Genomic DNA, 20873 nt, shown 5'->3' with positions numbered 1-20873 from the left:
TCGTCGGTTGCCGGTGGCGGCGGAGGAGGCGACGACGGTTGGTTGCTGCAAGCTCCGGTAGAGGTGCGGCGACCATCGGTAGAGGTCACAGGATATTTCTGTCATTTTATAATAATACGAATTACATTTTTTATGAAAAATAATAGACACCAAACAAAAGAATATAATTATCCTTATAATCAAAGATTACATACATTACATTACCAAACATAGTAATGTAATCAAGATTACATTACATTACATTACAAATTTAATTACATTATAAGCAAGATTACATTACACCCAACTAAACTTAGCCTAAGTTCATAATCATCGTTGACTATATGTATGAATAATATTAGTAAATCCATTTGATTAGCTGCATAAATTCATCAAAAAACGTATCTCAAGAGTGAGAAAGTTCACAAGCCATAATTTGTATCTAATTAATGATGCAGGATAAATAAAGAATTTCACAATAAACATACATTAATTTCACAAAATAAGAAATGGACTAGATGATTAACCAAATTAAAGCACACCAAGAAGATACGATTCAAACAAGCATATCATTGTCAATTAGGATCTTCTATTCCTCTTAAGCCACCGCTCGAAGTCGATTGTTACTTGCAACATGTTCAGCAAATCATTCAATTTGGCGAAGAGCTAGAACTAGAACTACTTTCATAATTGTATCTTCTTCTTTCTTCTTTTTCTCGCCGTTCCTCATCTTTTTTCTTCCAGGCATCATGATAACTGAAATGATAAGCGATTATTAACCATGCAATTATAATTTGCTTGGATAACATTAAATTGAGGATATGAATCTTGGTTTGAGTTTCCAACCTTTGCATTACAATTTGATAGTCCAACGTCCCAGCACAATAAAAGAACAAGTAAATTTCATAATTTCCTAATTTTTTTTATTTTTTATTTCAATAAGTCTAATGGTTAAGCAAATGCTACGTTGGATCAATCTTCCATATTACTGTTAAAGTTTGTTGACAAACACATTATATTACTAATCATACCAGTCAATTAATTTTTGTTTAATTATCTAAGTAACAAGTTTATATAGTAATGGTAAGTAACATCTAATAGGTAGAACAAACAAGGAAGAAGAGAATAAATAACTACTTTGATTGAAGCAATAATTAATCCAGCAGATATCATCGGTATATATGAATAGAAGCATAGGAGTAATTAAATGAAATCTACTAGGAGATGACGATCACACTCACATTTGCATCTTCGGGCAGCCTTTAATTGTAAGTATCCTAAGTTCTGCAAATGCTTCTAGGTTGAATGCTAGCAGTGGGCAAGCATATATGTTCAATTCTATAAGTGAATCCAATGCTACCAAAGTCGTCAAATTGTTGCAGCTGTTAATTGTCATCTTAGATATCTGCAAACTTTGCATCCTCTGTGGTAGACACCTTAGCTCTTGGCACCCGACTATCTCTATTATTTCAAGGTATCGGAGGTTGTCCCAACTGCAAAATACAGTAGACCATATTGTCTCATTGTTCAACCATATTCTCATTGTATCATAATCATGTAGAAACAACCACGGAGATATTTCCTTGAGTTTTGGGCACTGAATTAGTGTCAATTGTCTAAGCTCTGGAAAAAATATTTTATTTTTTCTTTCCGACGGCACAGACCATTTCTTTAGCCCAAGCATTTCTGAGAAAGTGAGCTCTCTCAACATAGCAAATGTGTTGCCATCACCGTAAAATGTATAGTCTATGTGTTTTATTAAATCCATGCCACTTATCTCAAGCTTCTCGAGAAAAGGAAGTTGACCGAGTGATGGTAATATAGCACACCTCCTGAGATTGATGAATCTCACTTCAACTAAAGAGTCGAAACGAGCAAGTTGTTGTTTACTCATCCAAGTAGGAAATTCCACTCCCTTATAAGAAATTATGTCTAGACATTTCAAATGCAAGTTGGGTCGGAGAGCTTCGAGCACATGCTGTGATGGAGCTGTTTCAGAACTCTTAGTTGCTTCTTCACCACCCCAATGCAATGACAAGTGTCGAAGACTTTGTTGGCCCATCAGCACTTCAGTTTGAATCTCCTCTTCTCGTTCTAGGTTTTGTAATCTTATTTCCTGAAGATTTGTTAAAGCTTGCAACTGTGTGAGCACAAAACCTCCTTGCACACCGACAATTATTCCTGACAACTTACGAAGGCCAATTAATTGCTCAATCCCACGGGGAAGTTGAGACAAGGATGCACATCCTGCGACGTTGAGGATTCTCAATGATTTAAAACTGACCAAATCCTCTGGGAGCTTGCTCAGAAAACAACAACCTTCCATATTAAGCTCTTCCAAGTTTGTGAGTCTTGTTATAGATTTTGGTAACCACTGAAGTTTTGTGCAATAAGCTAATTTCAAAATCTGCAATTTCTTAAGCTTATGGATTCGTTCAGGTATCTTTTGAAGCTTTTTGCAGTGAAGCAAACTTAAAATTCGCAAATTAAGCAGGTCAAAAAGTGATTTCGGAAGTAATTCCATCTTAAGCTTCGAAAGGTGGAGGTATCTCAAGCTAACCAATTTGCTAATTTCATTTGGTAGGCTTTGGATCATACTAGTTTCTACAACTAACATATGCAAATGTATGAATCTTACTGACATCTTGTTGAGGAACTTTGATATTGCAGTTGCTGCTTTCATGCATCTTTTTTTGTATACTCGAAGTGTTATTTCCTCAACATCTTCTCGCGTCGTTTTCTTATCTTCTTGTAGAATCAATGTTATCAGCTTACTGCTCACCTTAATTGGCATGATCGGCAGTCGAAATGGTTTCACTCTAGGATTAATTTCCAAACATAAACAACGGCAGCACCTAGAAATAGTAGTTGAATCTTTGGGAATCTTCATATGCCAGTAGACCATCCTTCCAAACAGTAATTCTGGCAAGTCCCGCTTTCTATGTATTTGGGTAAAATGTCTTTCATAGCATTCAATCCAACCTGGTTCGAGGCCTTCAGTTGGTATGAGGCATTCGGCGGTCAACATGTGTAAGATGACATCATAATCATTATCATAATAATTATCAGTGTCAGCATCAAGTAGGTAATGGTATTGGAGTAATCGTACGATGACAAGTGGAAAATTCCTAACCTTACAAATATCATCCAGAAGGCGACTTTGAAGTATTGCAAATGTCGTCGGAATATAATGGAATAACGATCCAAAAACCTTTGCCCCAAATGTTTGACCAGGAAAGTTTGTGCAGTATAGCTTAGCCAATTGAATGAGCTCATCCTTGTTTGATTTGTCCTGCTTCAATGGGATCGTCGTTGCTGCGTGTCTGCTGACTAACTCAACCCATGCATAATCCGATAAGGGATTCAAATAGAATGTTGTAATATCCTTCAGTCTATTTAGAAAACGCATATTTCTTACAGCTGATTCTGTTGATGATTTGTAGATGATCAAGACTCCACTCCCTGGCCCGCCCACACGCAACATGATGTTCTTCAATTCATTCCACTCTGGTTGCATCAAACTAACCAAATTTTCACAATGAAGCACCAACAAGTATCTACTGCCACAGAGTTGTTCATTAATATATTCCCACATGTCTGGTAGCGGCAGGTCTAGATGTAATTTCTGATCACAATATTCTTCCTTGTCTATGGACCTTACAAATTCGTTTCCAATTATATCAATCATCTTGAATGTCGAAACGAGGGGTAGATCCACCCAAATGCGATGAAGAAACTGTTGGCGAATCCAAGTGTGGTGGTAGATCATGTGCGCCAAGGTCCTCTTCCCAACTCCTTGTTTGCCAACTATGACAATTGCAAACGGGTTGTTATCAAAGCCATTGTTGTTGGATGATACTAGTTGTTGTTCAAAGATTGCAATGAGTTCCTCCAGATCTTCCTCTCTACCCACCACCTCATTTTTTAGGACAATTGAGTAGTCTTCTCGGAGTGGGTTCATAGAACCCATAGGGTCCCTCCAAAGACCCATTGCAGATCCTCTCAGCACAAGAGAATTCAAGTTGCACAATATCTCTTTCAGCTCTACTAGAATAACATGGCGAAAGTGCACCTGTTGGGTATTTCCCACAATGGAACGATGCGAACTTGCTTCCCAATCCATGATTCGACTGAGCAACTCTCCCACATCTATAACTGCTGTAGCCACATCTGTTACCCAATCTGCAGTTTCTGCAGGCACAAACGACGTCACCGCATCAACCCCATAGAACTTTTTAGAAAAATGGTTATTCAACATTCCCATCTCAGGGATTTCGATCATTGAATTGACAGCCCAAAGGCCATCACAAACCATGGCCAAGTGATTTTGGATACACAGCAAGCGGCCTTGTGCCACCATGGTAGGCGATGGTAGCACCTCCAGCAAGAGATGCTTCAATTCCAAGAACACCAACATAATGGCGGCGGAAAGAGTGGCAGCTACTGAACCAAATTAGTTTTGACATGTACACAACCGTGAAGCAGCAAACCTTCTTACCATCATCAGCATCTTTCATTTGCCATCGCCACAAGCAAAGCAAAGTATTCTTTTGCTCATGGAGTAGAATAAGCATCATGCTTAATTAATCACCCCGCAACATAAATATCCTCTCAATCTACATCTCACGCAAGGTGCAGATTTAATTTTCCTTTGAATTAAAGGCGTGTGACAAATTCAAATCCTTGTTAGATGAAATTTACATATTTAATTCCGTTCCTTTTTCCTGTTTCTTTTTCTTTTACTAAAGTAAATGATTTTCTTTAGAATTGAAGGCTTTTAAGATACTTAAATCCTTGACATCTTTAGTTTAATTATATCCTTTTCTTTCATTTTTCTATTTCTTTTAGTAAAGAACTGCATGCTGTAGTCATGCACATCTCTCTCCCAATCTGCAAATTCTACATCCAATAGAATTATTTTGTCGATTAAACTGCTCGCTCACCATTATTTATGATAATTATGTGTGATGCGATATATGATCGGGGGGTCGGACAGGCGGCATGGTCAAAAGTCAAGTCCTCGAGGCGGTCAGAAGTCAAGCATACGTGGCGGTCAGAAGTCAAGCGTATGTGGCGGTCAGAAGTCAAGCTTACATGGGGTCATAGGTTAGGCCTACGTGGGGGTCAAAAGACTAGACTGCGCGGAGGTCAAAGATCCGGCTTACGTGTAGTTCAAAGGGGCAAAGTTGCAAGATGAGTTGGGTTAAGCACGAATGACGTCTTAAGACTAGACCTGTGTCAAGTAAGGACTCGAAGTTCAGTATCACAAGTCAGGACTTATAGCCTTATGGCACCAGATACAGGAATCAAAGCGTACAGGTCGAGACGTGCTAGCCATGGATACAAGTCGGGGTTTCTAGCCTTAGGGCACAGGTCAATGGACAAAAGCATGCAGGTCGGGACGTGCCAGCCATGGATACAGGTCAGGGCTTATAGCATGAGGGAACAGGTCAATAGACAAAAGCGTACAAGTCAGGACGTGCTAGACATGGATACAGGTCGGGGTTTCTAGCCTTGGGACGCAGGTCAATGGACAAAAGCATGCAGGTCGGGATGTGCCAATCGTGGATGCAGGTCGGGCTTATAGCCTGAGGGAATAGGTCAATAGACAAAAGCGTACAGGTCGGGACGTGCTAGCCATGGATATAGGTTGGGGTTTCTAGCCTTGGGGTGTAGGTCAATGGACAAAAGCATGTAGGTCGGGACGTGCCAGCCGTGGATACAGGTCCGGGCTTATAGCCTGAGGGAACAGGTCAATAGACAAAAGCGTACAGGTCGGAATGTGCTAGCCATGGATACAGGTCGGGGTTTCTAGCCTTGGGGTGCAGGTCAATGGACATAAGCATACAGATCGAGACTCAGGATAAGCAGAAGCAGACCGACGCATACAAAACTGGATTTAGGATACGCCTACAGATTAGGATTCAGGATAAGTGGAGATAGACCGACGCATACAGGTCGGGACCCCGAGTAAGCAGAAACAGACTGAAAAGGTAAGTCGGGTGGCAAGTCGGGAGATTACAAAATAGATCACATGAGACAGGGGTGGACATACAGGCCTGGAGTTGTGAAGTGGTAAACGCAGGGCAGGAAGGATAGGTCGACTTCTACAGGTCAAGACTTGTGGATACGAGGACCCAATCCAGGGTTAACAGATCGGGGAGGGTTAACAGATCGGGGAAAGCATATGCGATAAGCATGCGCAGGTCTGAATGCGAGAAGCAGTACAGGATAGCTACAGGTCTGCGCCCGCAGATCGAGATCAATAAGTAGGAAGAGCCAGTACAGGGATAACGGAAGGAGGAGGCCAGGCGCTACACAACAAGCAAGCCAAGGAATCATAACAACCTATCAGGAAATAATCACTGCTTGTTAGAGAATATGCCAATGGTCGGGTACTCACGTCGGGTACTCACAACACTTTGATTCTTTCCTAAACCTATAGAAAGATGCCACTTGTCATCCACCGCCAGACAAATCCTGACATCAGACATTCCCTGACACCCGTCAGATTCTAGAAACAGTTGTTGCAGTATAAAAAGGGATGCTTTGTCCCTTACGCAGGTACGCTCACTTGTCCTTTCTCACTAGTTTTTTACTTTTTCCTTTTGGACTTTCTCTGTTTCTTCTGGGGAAAAAGTACCTTACTTGAGTATCGGAGGGCCTGACCCGGGGACTTTTTCCCTGATTTTTGGCCTCTAATATGAGGGGACTCGTCTGAGTGTGCGCAGGATCAGCAGTTTCGTCACCCCCATCATCATCCACTCATGGGAGTCTTTTGGCGGGTTGCCAGGTCATCCAGGAGGCCTGACGACTTTCAGTCAACACCGGCGACATCGTGACTGCCTTCATCCGACTCAGCTTCCGGACGGGATCAATTTGGCATCGTCTGTAAGAACACAACTACCTGTTCCAGAACGGGAAGATGGAGGAGTCGGGTCGAATCAATGTCACCATGACCGTGGGAGAATATGAACTCTTCAAAGAAGCCAAGAGGCAAGCGTCCTCCGAAAAACAAGCAACTGTCTCACGACTGCGCCGAGCACCCGAGGTCTCTAAGGAATCCATTCCTGTATCAGATCGGGGCTCTAAGAGGAAGCAGTCTGAAGAATTTCCCCAAGCTCTTTATCGTGAACCTGACCTGGGGTACTATCAACCAGGGCTCAATGGTCCCAGTTTCAAGAAGGAACAACCACAGGTTTCAGCGGCCGAAAGCTCTCTCCCTCGAGATTCAAGGAAGGGGAAGGCTATAATTCTTAGGGAGAAGCCCCGCATGGAACCCAACGAGAAAGTGCCTTTCTCTTTTAGAATATTGTAGGAGAAGTTGCCTAAAGGGTACCGACCCCCAGCCATTGGAGAATATGACGGCAGCAAGGACCTCGAGGATCATCTTCGCAAATTTAGGAACGCTGCCTTGCTACATCAATACAGTGACGCTGTTAAGTGCCGAGTGTTTCTGAATACTCTCTCTGGCTTGGCACAAAAGTGGTTTGATGGATTGCCACATGGATCCATCACCTGCTTTCAGGATTTTAAGACCGTCTTCTTGCATCACTTCGCTAGTAGCAGGAAGTACCAGAAAACATATCATTGTCTCTTCGCCCTCAAGCAGGGGTCATCCCTACGGAGCTATATTAAGCGATTTAATTAAGTGGCTCAGGACGTTCCATTAGCCACTTCTGAGATATTGATGTGCACCTTCTCTCACAGACTGGCAGAGGGGGAATTCTTCTGGGATCTTATTCGAGATCCAGTTAAGAATTTTGATAGCATGTTGGAAAGAGCGGCCAGTTATATTAACGTGGAGGAGGCTCAAGCTGCTCGAAGGAAGTCAGACTGGACGCCTGCCACTGTTAACAAACCGGAGAGGTTGACACCTCAACATCCAGCCCAACCCCTTCCCCGGGCTCGGGAAGTCAGGCCTCTCTTTCAGCCTGGTCAAGAAGTTAGACCGGCACCATGAGTCGCGGCAGTTCATGCCCCCCGACCTGGACCATGGAACTCCCGGTACTGCACCTATCATCGGTCCTGTACTCACGATACTAATCATTACTTTCAGTTCGCTCGAGATTCTAGGCGAGCTGCTGAGCTAGGGTTACTGCCTCTTGAGTTAGCCTCTTAAGTACTCAAAATGATGGAGGAGCAGCGCGCCCCAGCTGGGTCAGGAGGTCGACCCCACCCCGACCCAGCGGGATCTAATGCTCAGTAGCCCGATCGGGTTGGGGAACCAGGAGAAGCTCGGGAAGCCAAAAATTGCAACAATGCGGCCGTTCGAGAGATAGGCATGATCGTCGGAGGCTCAACTGACGGAGATTCTGGGAGAGCGTGCAAGTCCCATGTGCGTCGCTTGGAGGTCCACACTGTCAGATGCAGCCAGGAGCAGGCTTCTGGCCCTGTCATCAGCTTCAGGCCATCAGAACTGGAAGGTCTGGAGCTGCCTCACGACGACACTCTTATCATCAAGGCCATCATTGCCAACAGCTGAGTGGCCCAGGTTTTCGTTGACACCGGGAGCTCGGTTAATATTTTGTTCAGAACCGCATTCTAGGAGCTACATATCAATGCCACTAAATTCCAGCCCGTGGCCATCTCTCTATACGGCTTTACAGGCAACGAAGTAAAGCCAATGGGTCAGATGAAGCTGGTCATATCTCTAGGCACCGAGCCATTGGTGCGCACTAGGAGGAGCACTTTTATAGTGGTGGATTCCCCCTCCTCTTATAATGTCATCTTGGGAAGGCCAGCCCTGCATGAGTTTAGGACTGCGGTCTCTACTTTCCATCAAAAGATCAAATTCCCTATTGGCGAGCAGGTCAGGGAAGTTATGGGAGAGCAGAAGATCTCCCGAAGATGCTATATTGATATGGTCCGAGTAGAAGCTCGGAAGAATCAAAGGATGCAAGACGGGGGAGTTCATGCCATCCAAGAAGAGCCTCTGCCCATGGCTGAAGAACTCATCCCCTGGGAGGAGGTACAACTATATGCCGAACACCCTGAAAGTCTTACTCGCATAGCAAGCGACCTGCCTCCTCCTCTCAAGAAAGAATTAATCCAATGCCTGATCCGCAATCGGGATGTCTTCGCCTGGTCTACAGAGGAGTTACCTGGAGTCAAATTTGAAGTAGCAGAGCACAAGTTACATCTACTACCGGACTCCCGATCGGTCAAACAGAAGAAAAGGAACTTCTCAGCCGACCAGAATAAAATAATCAGAGCTGAGGTGGACCAGCTTAGGAAAGCAGACCATGTCTGAGAGGTGCAGTTCTCATCCTGGCTCTCTAATGTGGTCTTAGTAAAGAAGTCCAACAATAAGTGGAGGGTATGCATAGACTTCAGAGATCTAAATCGAGCTAATCCCAAGGATTGCTATCCCCTAACCCGGATTGATCAAATGGTAGAATCAACTGCCGGTTGTGAGAGGATTTGCATGCTGGATGCTTATCAGGGGTATCATCAGATCCCCTTAGCGGTGGAAGACCAAGAAAAAGTTAGCTTCATTACGGCAGATGGTACTTTCTATTATACTATCTACAGATCTTTTTGTTATACTTTCTGTTATACTATTAGCTTCAAGGTTCATTTCCAGATCTGCAGACCGGGCTGCTCCTTTCTTCAAAGTACTCAGGAAGGCCTCCAAGTTTTAGTGGGACGAGGAATGTACCCGAGTTTTTGAGGAACTGAAGAAGTATTTGGAGGCTATGCCGTCCTTATTCAAGCTGGTCATCGGAGAACCACTGTGGGTTTACTTGTCTGCTACCCCTGAGGCCATGGGAGCTGTGCTTGTTAAAGAACATGATAATGTACAACGTCCAGTGTATTTCTTCAGTTATCTATTGAAAGATGCCGAGTCTCGATATACGGCCCTGGAAAAGTTGGTTTATGGATTGGTTCTTATGGCTCGGCTGTTAAGACCATACTTCCTGGCGCACCCTATTATGGTCCTAACTAATAACACCATGGGAAGAGCTCTGACTAATATAGAAATAGTAGGCCGGCTTATCAAGTGGACAACTGAGCTAGAGATTAAGAAGAGCAGAGATTGATTATGTGAATTAATTAAGAAGAGCAGAGATTGATTAATTGTGTGGAGAAGGTAGAGAGGTTTAACATCCTTTATATAAAGCAGAGATGGATTAACGTCGGGAGAAGCTGCTGAAGTTTAGCATCTTATTTATTTAATTTTATGCTTTAAAATAATTATTAAATTTTTTCATACTTTAAAATTTTAATAATTTATCTAGATTATTAGAATTAATAAATCTAAACTCAAAAGAGTGTTTATTACCCTCTATGGGGTCACTAATACCAATCAATAGTTGTTTATTTAGAAAATATGTAATTTATTAATCTGAAGTTTTAACATTAATAGGAGTGAAAAATATTCGATTAAAACTAAATTATATTTATTAAAATTAAATTAATCAAAAAAAATTCAACTAATCGAATAAATAAAAAATAAATTAATTCAGCCAATAACCAAATTAATATTTTTTTAAAAAAATATTAAAAATGTTAAATAAAAACTTAATCAATTTAATAAAAATAGAAAATCTTCTTTTAATTATTTAATTATAAATAATTTAATTGAATTTCAAAATTCATAGAATCGATTTACTTGAAATAATCAATTTTATCTTTTTTTAAAAAATTGAACTTTCCATTATATGGAATTGAATTTTTGAATTAATTTGGGTTGATTGGTTATTTCATTGAGCCAAAATTTTATCCACCCTTACATAAAAATGATTCAGTAATCCATATTAATAATTTAATAGTCGATAATAGTAAATCTATGGCGATATTACTATAGGGGATGTATCTACCACTTAAAACATCTACCATAAGAAATAATGCATATACCTCTCGAAGAATTACATCTACTACATGAAGGATGCATCAATACTCAAAAGAAGTGTCTCACCGGTTGAAGGCGTGTGACAATGTTTTTTAAAGCATAGAAAATTACATATATCACCAATCATGTTCAATAATCCATTTCAACAACAGGAAATTATTTTTAAATTCTCATGCAAACTTAAACATTAGCATTTAGTTCTCATGTAAGACTTTCTTTTTACTCGATACCTAACTAAATTAGTTTATTTGTTTCAACTCCCTAACCTTGACAAAATTATCATATTGTCCTTGTTTGGTTTTAAAGTGAACAACTGAATGCATTCTCTCCCAACGACGCATCACGTCGCGACTCCAAACCTCGGTGACGCACTTTGCCTCTGCGACTCTAAAACTCAGCTACGCACTTCACCTTTGCGACTCCAGACCATCGCTGATGCACTCCCCGGCTTCGTCCCTAAACCATCTCCATCGATGCTAAAGGCAAAAATCAAAGAGGCGGCAGACCTCAACTAAACCATCTTAAACCCTTGAATCATCGATAAATAAAATTTGTGTGCCCTATATTTCGACTAATTTATTATTCCTTTGCGAAAAATCAAAGCTTTAGTTCATGGGTATTTTTGATTTTGCGAGATTGAGGTTAAATAAAATTAGATTTAAGTGTCCGCATTGTAATTTTATTAATGAGTTTGTATTGTATCTTCTTTAATTCAAAGAATATGTGCAAATTTTGTAGTTATTATCAATAAACTGAATAATATACTCAATTTAAGCGATTTAATATCCAAAATGTTTAGGATTTGTACTTTAGGGTATGAATGGGTAATAGTTCAAATTTTTTATGCTGTCCAATCTACTATCTAGGGAAAAATTAGTTTTGATGTTCGAATTACAATTTAATGACTGTGTTTATGTTTTATCTTCTTCAAATGAAGAATTGAAAGATATATGTTACTTTTGTGTATTCATTAGCAAAAAATTGAATAATATATTCAATTTAAGTACTTCGATGCCCATATTTTCCATGACTTGTACTTTATGGTATGAATTATAAATTATTCTTGTTGTTTGAGTGTGGTTGATTTTGTTAGTTTGAATAAAAATGAGTTCTCGATTTCTAATTGCAACCTATTTTATGAATGTATTTGTATTTTATCTTTTTCAATTAAATGATTGAATGAGATATGTGGTTGTTGTGTAGTGATTATCAATAAATTGAAAATATACTCAATTTAAGCGCTTTGATGCTCATATTTTTTTTTATGGATTATAGTTTATGGTATGAATTGTTAAGTAATTTGTTTTCATACAAAAATGGGAAAGAAAACCAGAGCTATAAAATTAAGGGAGGTTAAGGGGAAATTTGTGGAGAAGAGTAAGAGCAATAAACAATCATGTTCGCATTGTTCACCGACATATTTGAAAGCTGTGTTGGATGAAGTGTTACCCAATTTGGGTAATAAGCAAAAAAAGAGGATCAAAAGCACTCCACTTGCTCCATGGCTCGAGATTCCTGAGATGCCAATTAGTAGTACCAGAATATATTTAGTATTAAATAGATTCCAGCAGTCTTCGCATTCTTTCTTGTTTGGTGACAACATTGTAGTTCCATTCACATTGACTGAGTTTTGCATCATCCTTGATTTGGTCCATGTGGGGCAACCTATTGATTTGGATACCAGCATAGAGTCCAAATTTGTAGCTCGATTATTTGGAGGAAAAGTCAGCAACGTAAATAGGACTACAATTCATAATAAAATGCTTGTATTAGTTGGATCAGAGAAGGATTGTGAAGTGGATGATTTTCTTAGGTTGTTTATTTGTCTTTTATTTAACTATGTTATTTTTCCTGTTGGTAACTATTCCACTCCTCAATTTATTATGTCTTACATTGATAACCTGACGAGGTTCTTTGATTACTCGTGGGAGATGCAACATACAGATTTGTGTCACCAACTTATTTTACATACCGCCGGTAATGTCAATAGGCTAGAAAGAAGAAAAAAGTATATAGATGGTTGTACTATTGGCCTAATGGTGAGTTTTTAATTTTCGAAGTATGATTGTGATATATTTCATATTATTGTAATACTAACTTTGTGTATTCAGGCCTGGTTATATGAAAGAATATCTTCATTTAGACATGCACGGTCTTTATGGTGTTTTTCCCGGTTGTTTCGTTGGGAAAGGAGTAAGATTTCCATCCAATGTGATGCTGTCGAGAGATTATTTACCGGCATTGATTTCAGCAAGGTAAGTTGTTATGTTTTTTTTTTTCTAAATATGATTGTACAAGTGGTGTTTTGTTTATAATTATGAAAAGATGTTGGATATAGTACCATTTTTGGATGAAGAGATTATGTTATGGCATAAACAAGGAAGTTCTTTAGTAAATATAGAAATAATGAAATTATTTATGTTAAATAATGATGATAAGATTTTTTTTTTTTTGACTATATTACTCTTATTTTGATTGTAAAAGCATTGTGTGAGATGTCATGGATTAGCTAATAAGAAAATGACGACTGCACCAAGTAGTGAAGAAAAGAGTAATGATGATGTGGAGACCGAATCAGTTAGTGAAAAAATAGATGGTGAGAAAGGAAATTTTAATTTTGAAGAGAATAAGAATGTTGAAGTTGAAGTCGGTGGTGAGATTGAACTTGCTAAGTTTTTTGAGTTTAATGTTGAAGTGAATGAAAATCTAACTCCTAACTTGGATGATAATGTTAATTTGATGATAAAAGATGTTATTTTCCAATTGAATAAGAAAAACACTGGATTGGTAGATCTGATGGTGATGGATTGGGAGTAGAAAAGAATTGTGGCTCAAGTGAAGAACATGTTTCTGGTAGTGATGTTGGTACTTCAAAAATAGAGAAGAACAGTCTTTTTCAATCTTCTATTGTGGAAACTATAAGCAATAGGGCTAATCATGTGGTGAAAAGAAAAGCGTCAATGTTTGTGACTCCACCTAGCTCAACACCAAAACGAAGGAGGAAGGAAAAAAAGAGATAGATGGAGCATAACCTAAAATGTTTATTTTAAAGTCTAATAGTTTTTGTGTGTTATTATATATTGTTGCTAAACATGTATAGATTTTAACTTATATTACTAAATATGTTGCCACATAAATAAAATCCATCATAGATGTTGAGAAGGATGGCAAGAGTCCTAGCAAGAATAAAATGGATGCATATAAAGGGAGAGGTGATTTTTGTGGCCATGAAGAAGGATCAGAAGAAGAGAGAAATGTGTTGATAGAATTTCTATCTAAGAATGAATTGGAGTAAGTTTAATTTGAATATGTTAAATTTTGTCTTACCACTTCTTTCTCAATATTTGTAATGGAAATAATTTTTCTCTCCATCTAGTGTTGTCATTTGACAAGATGACTTCCTGAGCTTGACTGGACATGTATTCTGTCCTTTTTTTGCTTGGTAAGCCTATTGATAGTCAAATCATAAATGTTTACATGAGGATTATGAAAAAACGAAGTTCAGCTTATGGGTTTGAGATATACTGTATGGACACTACTACACAGGTTCGTAGCACAATTGATATTTGATTGTACTTCTTCTTAGATTAAGATGGATTAAGATAACATTTGTACTCTTATTTTAAATATCTAGCAAGAAGTGTTGCAGCATTTGGAGGTATATGGCAAATACAGGCAATTACAGAACATGGAATATGAACCTTTTCTTGTTAGGTTGACATAAACCACCAGGAGAATACTACAAGATATAAATGAAGATATATATATTTACAAGATGCAGATATATAATTTTCCCTATTAATGATAGGTGGCATTGATATCTATTGGTTTGTAAAGTATCTGAAGGAAAATTCAAGCTATGGAATTCAAACCATCATTCCTTTTCAGCTGAGACAGCCAGAGTATATGTGAGTTTGACAATATTTATTAGGGTCGAAATGTACTAGAGGAGGGTGAATAGCTTATCACGCTTGATTTCTTTCTTCGTTGTTGTTGATAGGCAGCGGAATAAGACTACGAAGCACTCTACAATGCTAACACGAGGATTTACTTGGTATCCACCTCAAGAAGAGGTGACTAATCCAAGAATCCACACACGTGAGCACTCTCCACTAAGAAAATACTCCTTCTCGGTAACTACAGGAGGTGGAGAAACCTTGTACAAGACTCACACAAACATACAACTCAAAACAAGAAGAAATACAAACATAAACCTTACAAGGTTTACACACTTATGCTCTCTTCTTGTTTGGGAATGCCTCTTAATGCTTGGGAATACAACTGCACTTCACTCCAATACTCTTCAAGAACTGGCGTGTGTCTTTAAGCGCGGTGGAGAAGAAACGCTGGAGATCTAGACGAAGATCTAGAAGTCGTGTCGAAGAAATCGCTCGTCGACGACTATAATCTACACAACGGTTGGATCCCAATCGATTGAATCTACTCGCAATCGATTGGGGAGGCTTTGAATCGATCGATCGATCTATTCAGAGTGCTTCTGTGCTCTCTGGAAATTGCCTGAATCGATCGTCCGATCGATTCAGTTTTTATGCACGATTTTCAGTTCCCCAATCGATCGGTTGATCGAATGGAGGTGCCCAATTAATTGGCTGATAGATTAGGAACGCTTCTGTGTGCGCGATATAACCTCCCAATTGATCGGCCGATCGATTGGGCCACTGCTTATCGCAGATAGCCCCCAATCGATCGGTTGATCGATTAAATCCCTATTTAATCGATGAGTTGATCGATTGGTCTCCCTTTGACTTGCCTAAAATCAAGTTCAAGGTCTCTAATTCCAACATCCGTTCAACCGTGACCTGTTGAAATATTATGCCTAGCATCCGGTTAGCCTTGACCTGCTAGGACTTCTTCTCCAAGTGTCTGATCACTCCCTTTGACCCACTTGGACTTTTGCTCTCGTGTCAAATGTCCGGTCAATCTTGATCCACTTGGACTTACTGTCCACCAAGTGTCCGGTCATCCTTGACCCATCTGGATTTCCTTGTGCCAAGTATCCAGTCAACCCTTTGACCTACTTAGACTTCCCACACCAGGTGTCCGGTCAACCTTGACCCACTTAGATTTTCACATGCCTGACTTCACTCACCAGGTCTTTCCACTGCCCAGCCTTACTCATCGGGACTTCTACCTACCTGGCTTTACTCACCAGGATTATCCATCTACCTAGCTTCACTCACTAGGACTTTCCATCTGCCTGACTTTACTCACCAGGACTTTCACCTAGCTTCACTCACTAGAATTTTTCAACTGCCCGGCTTCACTTACCGAGACTTTCCACCTAGCTTCACTCACTAGAATTTTCTAACTGCCTAGCTTCACTCACAAGGGCTTTCACCTAGCTTCATTCACCAGGATTTTTCAACTGCCTGGCTTCACTCACCAGGACTTTCAGCTGCCTAACCTCGAGTTAAGACTTTCCCAGTCAAGTATCCGGTTAACCCTTTTGACATACTTGACTCTTCTTCATATATAACTGGTCAAACCTTGACCAATGAGAAATTGTGTCAACAATCTCCCCAACTAGACGATTGCATTTGCAATCTCTATGTATTGTCAAACATTGAAACCCAAACATCAAGACTTAAGCTTGAGCCAACTCAACCTTAATCATCCAGGTCAACCTTGACCTAGAGATATTGCACCAACAATCTCCCCCTTTTTGATGTTTGATAATACATTTAAGTTAGGCTAATCCCATAGCCTTAACTTCCTTTCATGCCAAGGTATGAATGAGGGTTTCCTTCATTCTCCCTCTTTCCTAGAGGGGAAACTCCCTCTTTAGGTAATGAAGGTCTAACTTAAACCCTACATTCTCCCCCGGAACACATCAAAAAGAACTCTCCCCTTGAAGAGTTACTCACCATTGTTCATAACTTCACTCGATGTTCACAACACCACAATGAAGGTCCCATACCCCTCATTATCTTCAATGCTCACCCTTGAGCATTAACCAATCCAACAATAAAAGTCCCATACACTTCATTATCTTCAATGCCCACCCTTGAGCATTAAATCTCTTCACAAACACAATGAAGATCCCATACCCTTCATTGTATCCAATGCTCATCCTTGAGCATTTTTCAAAAGAAGGATATACCATCTTCCATAGTTTCAAAAAATAATTTCCATCTCCTTAGCGAGTGACTCCTCATAAAGACATGCTCGAATCTTCTGTCATTGCACCAACAATGACTTGAAATCCCTAAACCTTTAGGAAACCCAAATTTAGAAGTTTTGATGTTCAAAACTTCAATATTGAAGCCAAACCTCAACATAACTTCTACTCAGTCTCCCTTAACCAATCCATCCTTGTTTTCATCATGAAAACTCCCTCTAAATGTATACAAATATGTGTCAAGGAATTAGAAATAGTTACCTAGACTAAAAAATGATTTAAAATGCTGAACTCAGGCTTTCCCAACTAAAATCAGCAATCCTAATCGATTGAGGTTGGGTCTCAATCAATTGAAACCAATTCAATTGATCGCCTGATCGATTCCGCGAGCTTTTGTTCGCGGAAATTGCCTCTGAATCGATCCACTGATTGATCCAGGCAGATTGAATCGACCGGCTGATCGATCTAGCAAGGCTCTGCTCGCGAAGAAATGCATCTCAATCGATTAGCCGATCGATTAAGGTTTCCCAATCGATCGGCTGATTGATTGAGTTTCTGAAATTTTGAAATTCAATTTCAGCCAAATTTCAGAAATATCCTAAAAATTATACAAAATTCTGAAAATCATAAAAACTCATTTAGACATTGTTTAGGGTATATACTATTATGGAAAAATAGTTTTCTAAGAAAATACATCTTATTTTTAAAGATTGACACAAACTTGAAAACTTGTAAAAACTTTAGGGGGCGTTTGGTACGCATGTTTTCCATTTTCATTTTCTGGAAAACGCGCGTTTTCTGGAAAATGGTGTTTGGTTTGCGTTTTCCGCGCGCGTTTTCTAAAAAATTGGCTATCGTTTTCTAGAAAAACAGAGAATGACAAAAAGTCGTTTTCTGTTTTCTAGAAAACGCGCGTTTTCCAGAAAATGAAAATGAAAACGGTGCAAACCAAACGCACCCTTAGTATTTTCTTCTTGTTTGTGTCTAACTTTTCAATGATGATTACTATCAAAAGATAGACTTTACTAAGGTTTTCCAAAAGTATTTTAAAATTATTTTCAAAACCAATTTCCAACTATGTTCTTTGGACTCAATGCACATGACTTGTACATTAGCTTTCCCAATGATTGGAGTACACACAACTATGTGTTTTGATGAACTTAAAACTCAAAAAAAATGTACTAAATCAATATCTTGAGTTTTGTTCTTCATCATAACACCTCACTTGTATCTAATATGTACTAAAATAGATACAATTCATTTTATGGTTCTTTGTGAGATGTAAGGTTTGGTTTTTCCCTAAACTAGGGATCATCCATATCTATCTAGGCATTTTAGAAATTTTGACCATCCACCTAGGATGTCACTTGTTAGTAAATGTCATTTGTCCTTAGTTACAAGGAATTAAAAGTAATGCATGATGAGTTATGACATACATCAAAATGAATAATTATCAAAAGAAAATTTACTATAACTGCATGATGTATGTATGACATGACATAATATTTTTGTTGTTTTTCATAATAAGAATGAATGCAAAGTATAATGTCATGGCATGTGATGGGCAAACAAAGCATGACAATTAGCATAAATAAAATATACCTAGATTATCTATCTAAGTGTCTTTAAATTCTTAGCTAAATCTAAAAGTAATCCAACTTGACATTTTCTTAAGACAATGTCAAAACCTAACTTGACATTTCTTCTGCACTTGATTAATTTGTGTCAATATAAATTACATCAAGTTTCTCAAATAATGACACATTTTACTCTTACAAAGAGTAACATTTTAAATTAAGGCCTAGATTTGGCCCTTAACTTCCTAAGAAAATACCAAAAATCTCAACTTGGTATTTCTTATGTTTTCCCCATTTGTGACAATTTAAATTGAATTCTAAATCCTCAAGTTTGGGCGCATTTTAATCTTTCAAAGTGTAAATAACAATCCACTTCATTTTCAAAGGTTAATAATAACCTTGAAAATACTCTCCGAGTGTCAACTTCATCAAGGTTGAGTTAACTACCATTCCAATTTGAGTTGACACTCCCTAACCCTCTAGGGTGTAGAGAATATGCTCCTAGAAACCCAACACCTATTGGTGCTCCTTGGATGTTCTAGGTACTCACTAGGGATAACTTCCCTAGATATCTTCCTAATGACCTTTTTAGGCTTCTTGGAAGCCTTGGTCACTTCCTCTAGGTCAATTCTAGGGATAACTTTCCTTGTGACCTTCTTAGTGACTTTCTTAGACTTCTTAGAAGTCTTAGTCACATTTATTATTGCAAAGATACTCCTAGGGATAACTTCCCTTGTATCTTTGACTTGATCCCTAGACCTAAGATTGGTTCCATAGTTATATGGAACCCTATGATAAGATATTACATCCTTCTTAGCCTTGGGTTTGTATCACAAACCTCTATGGCTATTGGATGACCTTTGATGTCCTAAACCTAGGTTGTGTTCATTTTTTCCTTTTAGGATATTTTGCATCCTTTTTAGGGTATTTTCCATTTTATCAAGCCTTGACCTCAAGATTTGATTTTCTCTCCATAAATCCCTAGTTTTTGTTTTTTCATTAAATTCTTGAGTATTTTTATTTCTAGGCTTATAACTGCGGTCCTTAGTGTTCTTGCATAGGTTTTTATGTACCTTCCTAACCCTAGGTGTGGTAGTCTTAGCATGAAAAGCCACATGATTTTCATTAATGTTATCATGCCTCCAATTTTTATGATAAATATCATTAAAATGATATAAACTAGAACTACCATGCTTTTTACCATTACTCAAAGGGATATGCTCAATAAATGATACCTTGGGTTTTACCTTGGAAGCTCCCCCTTGACTTGAGCTTCCTCCCTTGACTTTGACTGCTTTCCTCCCCTTAGGACATTGACTCCGATAATGTCCTTTTTGATGACACAAGAAGCACACAATGTGCTCCTTGCTCTTCTTTGTTGTGGGGGCGGTCTCTTTAGGCTTATCCTTGCCCTTAAGTGTCACTTGGCCCTTCTTCTTGGCTAATTTAGAGCACTTTCTCTTATAATGCCCATGTTCCCTACACTCAAAGTAAATGATATGATCTTTATTATTAACAATTGAAATTGTTATACCTTTGCTTGTAGGGGTGACATCTTCTCCTTTTGATTAGGATGTAGAGGCTTCCTCTTGATCCAACAATGATGCTCCTCCAATTGATTTGACTTGACTTTTAGAGGTGGAAGTTTCTTCATCTTCATCCCTTCTCAATCCGGAGATGGAGGCTTCTTCTTCTTCTTCGTCCTCTTGTACATGAAACAAGGAGTATGCTCCCTCCTTGCTTTTTTTCTTTGCATTTTATGAGGATGAAGCTTCTTGTTCTTCTTCTTCTTCCGATGTTGAGCATGTCTCAACCTCGGACTCCTCTCCTCCTTGATCTTGATCCGATGAGTCACCTTCTTTGGATTCTTCTTATTTTGTATAGTGGAGGGGATCTCATGAATTTTTGCCAATTTGCTCCAAAGCTTCTTGACATCCTTGAATTCTCCAACTTGAGCCAAAATATTGCTTGGCAATAAATTGACCAATAGCTTGGTCACATTGTCATTTGTCTCACTCCTTTTAATTTGCTCTTGGCTCCATTTGCTCTTCTTGAGAATTTTACCCCTTGAAATTTTTGGAGCTTCAAAGCCTTCCATTAGAGCAAACCATTGCTCTATCTCCATCATCAAGAAATTTTTGATTCTTGATTTTCAAGAATCGAAGCTCGTCATTGTGAATGGTGGAGGCACCCTCGTGTCGAATCCGAGTCCATCTCAAAATTCCATTTGAAGTTGAGCTTTTGATGAAGTCTTCGACTTGATGAAATTACTTCAACTTCTTCACCCTCTAGCCTTGTTGCACCTTCCGGCGATGATTCCGAT

At 39.0% G+C, this 20873-nt stretch overlaps 1 protein-coding gene across 1 annotated transcript; it reads right to left on the bottom strand.

Moving 5' to 3' along the window:
• Positions 1-598: 598 nt before the first annotated feature.
• LOC122016894 (putative disease resistance RPP13-like protein 1) lies at positions 599-4399 on the bottom strand. Its single transcript, XM_042574325.1, has 2 exons — positions 1221-4399; positions 599-735 (listed from the first exon to the last, which is right to left on the bottom strand). Exons 1-2 carry the CDS (start codon positions 4394-4396, stop codon positions 630-632), a joined length of 3282 nt encoding a protein of 1093 aa, XP_042430259.1. The 5' UTR covers positions 4397-4399; the 3' UTR covers positions 599-629.
• Positions 4400-20873: the final 16474 nt, after the last annotated feature.

Source organism: Zingiber officinale, chromosome 8B (assembly GCF_018446385.1).
Source record: "Zingiber officinale cultivar Zhangliang chromosome 8B, Zo_v1.1, whole genome shotgun sequence".
In the NCBI taxonomy this organism is placed as follows: Eukaryota; Viridiplantae; Streptophyta; class Magnoliopsida; order Zingiberales; family Zingiberaceae; genus Zingiber; species Zingiber officinale.
Note: the sequence above shows the minus strand (reverse complement) of the source record. Positions and strands in the feature narration are given on the sequence as shown.